This window comes from Carex rostrata, chromosome 3 (assembly GCF_964058835.1).
Source record: "Carex rostrata chromosome 3, lpCarRost1.2, whole genome shotgun sequence".
Lineage (NCBI taxonomy): Eukaryota > Viridiplantae > Streptophyta > Magnoliopsida > Poales > Cyperaceae > Carex > Carex rostrata.
The window spans coordinates 3,238,519-3,247,827 of NC_135920.1; the positions used below are offsets into that span (position 1 = coordinate 3,238,519).

The 9,309-nt window shown below is 32.2% G+C and overlaps 1 protein-coding gene across 2 annotated transcripts; it reads right to left on the minus strand.

The window, feature by feature from the left end:
* Window positions 1-3,258: 3,258 nt before the first annotated feature.
* Window positions 3,259-5,397, minus strand: FOLB2 (Dihydroneopterin aldolase). 2 transcript variants are annotated; one of them, XM_078298741.1, is made up of 3 exons: window positions 5,287-5,397; window positions 4,718-4,924; window positions 3,259-3,713 (listed from the first exon to the last, which is right to left on the minus strand). In XM_078298741.1, the coding sequence occupies exons 2-3, from the start codon at window positions 4,912-4,914 to the stop codon at window positions 3,515-3,517; spliced, it is 396 nt and encodes a 131-aa protein (XP_078154867.1). In that variant the 5' UTR covers window positions 4,915-4,924; window positions 5,287-5,397; the 3' UTR covers window positions 3,259-3,514. The 2 variants fall into 2 exon arrangements, with proteins under 2 accessions (XP_078154867.1, XP_078154866.1); XM_078298740.1 differs by having other exon boundaries at window positions 5,165-5,293.
* Between the last annotated feature and the right edge of the window lie 3,912 nt (window positions 5,398-9,309).

The window sequence follows — 9,309 nt, forward strand, 5'->3', positions numbered from 1 at the left end:
TCTGGAACACTTTTAAAAAACAAGGGGAATTTTGTCTGATGCACAAGGCTAGGAGCCACAATGACGTGGCAGATGGCTTGGCGAGGAAAGGTGCCCTGTCTCTGTCAAAGGCGGTTGGGTATACATACCCCATGTTTGACCCGGAGTAACCAGAGGTAGAAATAGGCAGATGCGCATGAAACTATTATCTTTTAGGTGAATGTACTGAGAGTGTCTGTATGTAATGGCCTACGGGCGTTTCTGAAAGCAAAAAAAAAAATTAGTCCAAATTAGTACTTATTCGCATTTCAACGAAATAGTATTAATTACATTATTTTACTAACTCAATATTTTGTATGGATAATAAATTAGTATTTTTCGAATTAGTACTATTTTAAATAATGTAATCGAAATAATATTTATATAAAATTAGCACATTTTATTTTCATGGTTTTAATATATTACAGAGCAGCATTTATAAAAGGTGTATCTTAGATAGTTCAATCTAAAATTATAACTAGGTGATCAAATAATTTGCGTAGAGCATGATGTGCACGTCAATCAGCAAATAGTTATTTTTAAAAAGTAATCTAGATAAGTTCAATGGATTTAATAATATGTCGCCTTGTAAAATCTTCCAACGGATATATATATCAGATTGGATTCGATTTCTTGACAAAATTCGTTAATTTGACCGTAGTCAGAGGCTCAGAGGTGCACAAAAAGTTTGAAGCTCGTGATTTCATTGAGTTTGATTCGAAAAAAATTCGGTTCAAAACAAATTCAACTCAGTTCGATTTGAAATTGGTTCAAATTAAACTTGAACTGAGTCTGATTTGATTCAAAACTCTTATTTTTAGTTCTCAACTCTGTTTCAATTTCGGAACCAAAATTGATTCGAATCGCATCGAATCAAACTCAAATTTTTCTTTTCAGTTCGAAATCATACTTCAGTTTCGAACCGAAATTGGTTCGAACTTGAACTCGAACTGAATTAAGTTCGATTCGTTTGCAACCCTAATTGTCTTACATTTCTATTTATTGGATCGGATCAAATATTAGAGAACTAATTATGATGCACTTCCCCTTAAATAAACCGAGTTCAAATGAAAATCTCAGGGAAATTTAAAAGCAAGGTTATTTGTGTAGAACTAATTGAGGCCATGTAGAAAAGGAAGATTAACCAAACATCAAATAGTGTCGATTGTATCATGACACTAAATTTATATATTCCGATTTGAGATCCATGAACCGTTTTTTGACACTAAATTTATATATTCTCTTTTTATAATTTTATTTGTGTGTGTAGTTCGGTTGAATTAGTATATATGTTCCAAAATATCTACCAAATTTGTAATAACTTAAATAGTAACAAACATGTTCTGAAAATCGTCGATAGAAGCTTATAAATAAAAGAGCAAAATGTGGGGGGCGAAATTAAGTTTCGTCATTTAAATCCTGTCTTGATCCTAACTAACATGTTCTGAAAATTAAGAAATAAAGGAGGCTTAAGAAACGCTCCCAAACAGGTGCAAAATCTGTTATATTCGAGCTAAACTTCTTAATATTCCTCGGTCTTCCACTCTTTAAGCACGACAAAAATGATGGCATATCCCTCCCTCCCAGACCCGAATAGAAATCAAGAGAACTTGCGTTTTAGAGGAACCTGCTTAAGCTTATTAACTTGGTAGATCAAGCTATAAGACTTAAAAGAAGCGCTTCTTGGGAGGCAACTCAAGAACCCCTCTCTTTTTTTCTTCTTTTAAAATTAGAATTTTAGTTAACTCGAGTTCAAATCTTAGAAGTAACTCACAAAAATTAGTTTATTTTTCATATGCATAGGATGAATAAGGAAGAACATGGACACACAAGAACAAGAAAAGAGAAGAAAGAAAATAAAATGGAAAAAATTGGTAATTTAAGGCAACCGCACACAGATGATGAAGAACTGTGTGTGAGCTGATCAATCACGCGCGGCTGATGCTCAACCGCATGCAAGCGCCCGAGAGGCAAGAATCCTAAACGGGTCAAATACAAGATTGCATGTGGTTCCTATATCAACCGCATACAATTAAACTCGTTAACAGACCCGATACGGGTTTTTGTCTATGAATTCCGGCATCGTTTCATTGCACCATTTTAAACCCTGTTACAAACAAGTACACAATTATCTTGACATGCAATTAGAGATGTCAACGGTACGATACGAATCGAGTGGATGCATTTTCATACCCATACCTATTATGATTACAAGTACATATATGAAACAAAAGTGGTAGTTGCTGAGGGCAGAAACGAAAGTTTACTATAAAAAAATTAGGAGGGGCCGAATATGATAAGCAAAATTAATAATATGTACTTCCAACGAAAGATATTAGTCATTGAAGTTAAATAAATTCTTTATTAATAGAAATCACAATTTCTTTTAAAAACATGACCGAAAATAGAACACGAACTTTTTTGAACTATAGGAAGAGTTGGCCCCCTTGCTCCGCTTAAATTCGCTCTTGTATTGCTTTGTTGATACATCACATTGTACTCCAAAAGTAATTGATTTTGCATTTTTTTGTGACTTTTGTGTTCAAGCATAGAGGAAGTTCATGTGGCAACTAAAGCAAACTATCTGCCGAAATAAAATTATTTGATATAATAACCATTTTAAAAATCTGCTAGGAACCTTTCCTATCATTAATTTGTTGCATGTTTAAGAGAAGACATTAATTACTTGTATGTTTAAGAGAAGACATTAATTACAGCCACTTACTATGCATTAAAATAACTCTAAAGTCTAAAGACATTGATATTTTACTTCTCTTATTTAAGTGTGTAGTAGCTAAATACAAAGTATAGCACAGTCGATTGAAATTTGATTTTTCACAATTTTTCAAATACGAATAACTTTTAAAATAAAATTTTAACAATACAAAAATTGATCAAACACGAGACTAAAAATAACTTTTCAAAGTACAAGAAATTTTAATTTTACTAAAAAAAAAAAACAAGAGTTTGATATTAGCATAACATCTTCTATAAAATTTTAATTTTAAATTTAAAAAAAAAAAAAAACAACTTCGTGACAAATATCTCATCTACCAAACACCTATATTTTAAATTTTTTCATGGATTAAAAGACCTTGGAAATTCACAAATTGACATCTCTATTTCCATATCCAAACATTCCCATTACCACAAAAAATCTCATTGTCAAACAGGCCCAAGTCTTTCCTATGTTTTTACCTGACTGCATATTATAACATTCATGCAATCCTGAAATAATGCTTGATGCTTATGCAAAACCTTTAACTATAAAGACTGCAACTATGGCAAAGAGAATTGTTCCCTCGGATGATTCCAGACAGACCTGGACCCGTTTAGTTTAGAATAAAGAAAACTTGCTACAGTTGTTACTTCTTAGGAGGGAGCTTCTTTAAAAGCCAGCTAACAAGTACATATTTCATCACATGAAATTTAACTAAGATACAATCAGCTTTCTACAAAGCTTTTCATCTCATCTTTATGTTATTCATCTTTGGACCTACTTCTCAACTTTCTTGTACCTAAATATCTCAACTCCAAGGTAATCAATAGTACCATGTACTGCTACATGAGGCTTACCGACCTTCACACGCACAGCTGCAATCTGAGGGAATTTGATAAGTGTTGTGTTTGCAATTAGATGAGCCACTGATTCCAGAAGGTTCTGAGACGGGCCTTCCACAACATCCTTAACTATCCTATACCAACATTCAGCAATTTTTAATGTATCAATTACAAAAAGCATCTTTTAAATTGAAAAACAAAAAAAACAAGGATGGATTAAGTAAAGATCAAGATCTTGGATTTCAATTTTGCTTAAGAAAACACTCTACTAAGACTTGCAACAATTCGAACCATAGGTGCTGGTAACAGTACGTTTAGGAAGGTACATACCAATGCCTACCTAAGCTTGCCCCTTTTCTTTGTTTCCTTTCTTATGCATACCCTGCTCAAGGATAGAGCAAATTGGAGAAAGAACCTCACAACAGAAAGCTCAAATGGCACAGTACTGGAACCAGTTCAGTAAGTATTTAACCGCAATTAGTTCTTATATAATGAAGGAATAAAATAATTAAACTGGGTTTGAATAAAAAGAAAGAGAGTTATCAGGTAAAATAGATTGTCCCTTTGTAGTTTGATAACATTTCATGAAATATGCATTGGGCCATATATATTAGCCGAATAAAATAGATGGTACCATGTCCCATTATATGAGGCTCACTAGGTGTTTCACTACTGTTATACATATGCCCAAATTTGAGTCTCATCTGCTATGGGTAAAGCAACCGATGTTTTTTGATTAACAACTTGAACTACTGTACCAAACCAAAGTATGAAAATAAGTTTGTTAAATGACTACGATTACATTTTATAGCTATTATTATTTAGTTCCAATTGAAACTATGATTACTTAGTTCCAATGGGACTACTTGCTTGTAACCACACAATGTAATCATAATACCAAACCAAACTAAAAAATCATAGTTCCATTTAGTTACCTAATGTAAACGCAAAAATTCAATCAAAATATCACAGAATTGAAAACCAATTTATTTCAGTAGACTTCAATAGTATCCAAACTTTACTAAATTAATTTGGCAGTAGATTTATTCCTCAACAAAGGCACTTAACCTAATTTGGCTGAATAATGAAATCAACCCAAAATAGATATGTAATTCAAATGACAAAATAAAGGGCAGACCTGTAAATATCAGTATAGCTGACAGTGTCAGCAATGTCATCAGAAAGACCGGCCGCACTCAAGTCTATCCATGCATCGACATCTACAACAAACTTCTGGCCTAATTTCTTCTCTTCCAATTTTACCCCATGAAAACCATGAAACTGTAAGCCTCTCAATATAAGTTTGTCTTTATCCACAAGTTCACTACCAGCCATCACTACTCACCTATACAAAGAAAAACATAATGAAATGATAAATGATTACAAAGAAAGTAAATATAATAAAAACAAGAATTATAGATGCATTTTACCATTTTCAGTTTGCATATATTTACTTAATCATGACCCAAAATTAGAACTATGCACGATTCTTCCCATCCAAATAAGAAAAAAGTATATCAAGCACAAAAACGAGGCAAATTAAATCAGATCGCTGTTTCCAAAGGCATTAAAACTCGGATCTTACTCGATTTCGAGATTGTAAGGGAAGATCAGGTTACATGAAGCCGATCTCCGATTAGAGAAAACGAAATTGAGAGATACCAGCTTCAATCAGATCGAAATCAAAATTTTCAATTGAGATAGCACCTGAACAAATCTGGGGAAGCTTGTAAAATTTTCTCCGATTACGAGGATTCGGAGCCGGATTACTGGCACTGCTGGTGTGTTTCTGGTGTACTGTGAGTTTTTGCGCAGACAACACAGGACGCTTGGTTTAACAGAAAACTTGGTAGAAGAAAATATTAAATTCTCATCAAATATGGCCCGACCGATCCCTAAATGGCTAAATCCAACGATTAATAGAGCCTCGATTTTTTTTTTTATAAAATAGAGCCTCTGTTTCAATAGTGCTGACGCGCCAGCAGGCCCACCACGTGATCTCTTTCCTATCCGCTTTCTGGATTGATTTTATGCGCAATTTGGAAGTGAAACTGTCGTACAGCTGACAGATCCAGTTCCACATGTTCACCCGCCATACATTAGATCACACAGATAACGTCAAGAATATTATTTACAAATTACAATAATTGTAAGACTGAAAACAACCGTCTGATCAAAATCATCCAGGGATCTAAGTAATCCAAGGACAGGGAATTCTGGGCACGTAAACAGTGACAGCTCTAGCCGCTTACAATTGTTCATAGAGTCATAGATAAGCATTTTTTTATACAAAATAGTAGGAAATTAAGCGTATTTTTGTAAAAAAATTTCCAGGGTGTAATCTGTCTGTCTGGCGAACATTCACAGTGCAAAGTTGTGATGCAAGTTACTGGCGCTTGGAAATCGCTTGTGATCGACTTGCTTGTAGAGGTGTGACCGTGTGAGGATAGTGGAAAATACGTACCGTGTCGTGATTAACACATTGTGATTTTAGTTTTGTGTTGTGTTGTATTGTTATCAAATTAATTTTTCACGTGATGTGTCAGTCGTAATTAAAATATCAAGGGATGGTCACGGCACGCAAATGATCATGCCGTGTTCAAACATGTCTCATGTGACTCGCGTAACAATTCGGTTATAATTTAAGTTAGTTTATTCAAGATTCACCATTTCATCAATATCTAATTGTCCTAATTACACATGACCACGTACCGTGTTGTGTCGTGTCGTGGCTAGATCTTTTAGGTGACATGACGTGCCATGTGTCAACGTTTCAAAAAATAGTCATGACACACGACTAATCACAACACAAAACACGCAAGTCACGACACGTAACTGACACGCGTTTCGTGCCGTAACCATTTGTTCCATATCGGAGCCGGCTTCGTTGTGCCATTTTTCCGCTCTAGCTGTGAGTTTAGTTATTAGCCCATTGCTTGCTTATGTTTAATTTAAATATATAGTTCAAGCTAGACTTTGGCTAGCTCTAGCTTATTTCAATCCAAAAAGAAAATAATTTTGATGAGAAACTAACAAGTGAGTTGAAGTTTTGATAAGTAAATTATTCTAATTTGCAATATTTGGATGGAAAAAATTTCAAATTGTGAAGTTTTGATGAGTATACACCCATATTTTTATAGTTTAACTCTAATCTCGAAATGGATGGTTGAGACCGTATCAAATTTTGATTGTTTAAACACATTCATTAATGGATTACGGACAACAATTCCAAAAGATATTTACTCTTTTTTTTTTTCTCATATGTTTAATCTTAATCATTGATGAAAATGAATATAAGGAGTAAAACTATGTTGTTCTTAAGCTCACCAAAGTGTTTTGTGAGCTTAACTCTAAAATACATTATATCGGTTTCAAACGACAAATTTAAGCCGTTAAAATCTATCTACTTCACAAGTGATGAATTTACATGTAAAAATTTTAAAATTTCAAATTATTTTAGTATGAAGTCAAGTGGTCAAAATGAGAAGGTTTATAAATTAATTTTTGTACATTCATTTTTTGAATATTTTTTTACCACTTGACTTTATACACAATTAATTTGAAATTCTAAAAACTTAACATGTAAATTCACCACTCGTGAAGTAAATCGGTTCTAACAGTTTGGATTTATTGTTTGAAACCAATCTAATAGATGAGCTTAAGAACACCCTAGTTTTACTCAAATATAAGATTTGCTTTTTCTATTATGTGCTTAATATGTTTCGTGCTTTCTAAAAACCACGGAGATATTTTATTGGACATCGTTGTTTTTTAAAACCAGGTGCTTTAGGTATTTAGTGAAAGAGATTTTATTCTCAAATTTCACAATTCTAGCTATTCCAGCTCTCATTCAAACGTACCCATAATATATTATATCAATTTCAAATGACAAATTCAAGCCGTTGAACTCCATTTACTTCACAAGTGATGAATTTACATGTAAAAATTTTAAGTTTTCGATTTATTTTATTATAAAGTCAAGCGGTCAAAATTAGAAAATTTATAAATTAATTTTAGTGCATTCATTTTTTTGAACATTTTTTTACCACTTGACTTTATACAAAATTAATTCAAAATTCAAAAATCTTTATTGTTTGAAACCAATCTAATAGATTTTGGAATTAAGCTCACCAAACACCTCAGTGAGCTTAAGAACACCCTCCTTCTACTCGAATATAAGACTTACTTTTTTTTTATTATATGCTTAATATGTTTCGTGCTTTCTAAAAACCACGGAGATATTTTATTCGACGCTGTTGTTTTTTAAAACTAGGTGCTTTAGGTGTTTTTTAAAACTAGGAGCATGTTTAGCTATATTTTAAAAGTTTGATGGTAAGATTTAGGAGGGGAAAAAAATCTGAAAGTTTCGGCTATAATTCGTTTCCCTTCAAAAGATAAGAGCAGCTCATAGGGCCTCTGTCAACCTTCGAAATATAATTTGAGGCCCAACTTGTCTTATCTTTTTCTTCTTCTTTTTTAAATTGGGCGTCTGTCAACCTTTGAAATATAATGTCTATTCCTAGATCTGAATAATCTGATTCTCAGCCCATAATCTTTTGATGTTTTACAATATTACATATTTATCTTTGAAAATCTTCATGTGCTTCTCTTAAATTTTAAATATTATGTATTTATCTCTTTAGAATTAGTAATTACATATTTATTTTTAAAAAATATAAAAACTCACATATCAGAGTGTTGAGACTTAAGAATGAGAATATCAGTGTTGCTTCTACACTGACAACGAATTATGTAATTATGAGGAGTTTACATACTCACTGTTTAAGGATTAGGATGTCTTTTAAAAGAATTTTTGGAGATCTTTTATATTTACAATAAAAATGTGTATCCCAAAATGAATGTAAGACTACATTAATTTGAATGCCAAAAAAAAATCTTATCAATGCTTCCCAGATCTTTTATATTTTCAAAGTCTCTCCTTATCAATTGATGATCGGTGATGAAATCAAATAAAAATTATATACTTGCATAACTATATTTAAATCTCCGTTGCAATGCACGGACAATTGACTAGTTTATCTTTAAAAATCTTCATGTATATCTCTTAAATTTTAAATATTATGTATTTATCTCTTTAAAATTAGTAATTACATATTTATTTTTGAAAATTATAAAAACTCATATATTTATCCAATTTAACTCGATAACATATAAATTATCTTCAATAATAATAATTCTTTTTAATTTTAAAATATATTTTATAATATTAATTAATAATATGTTGACTATTATGTTTTTCGTTTATGTCTCTTTAAGTCGCCTGCGTTATCTTCTCTCTAAGACGCCATACTTCCTGCCTCTCTCTTCTAACAAAAACATAAAAAATAAAGTGACGAGAGGCAAGAAAAATATGTGAGAGGGGAGAAGATGAGGAGAAATCTGTGTTTAAGAGACAAGAGGTTTGACGTTTGAAAGAAAAGAGAACTCATGCAGACTAAAGAAACAAAAACAAAGAACATAATGATCAACACCTGAAATTTCCTCCTACATTTGTAATCAACAATTTTGATTCCATCCACTTTAATGCTGTACGAAAATACCAAATCCATTGCTTTAATGCTGTAATCAACAATTTTGATTCCATCCACTTCCAAAAATAATAGAAGTTAGAAATTTTATCAGGAGTGGACGAACATATACAGTAGTAGAATTACATGTATAGTTACAAAAAAAATCAACATAACAAATTTTTTGGAAGTCTAATCTCCT

Coding starts and splice junctions, on each gene's coding strand:
- FOLB2 (XM_078298741.1), bottom strand. CDS start 4,914: ATGGCTGGTAGTGAACTTGTGGATAAAGACAAACTTATATTGAGAGGC. Junction 3,714..4,717: donor AGCTATACTGATATTTACAG/GTCTGCCCTTTA, acceptor ATGTTGGTATAG/GATAGTTAAGGATGTTGTGG.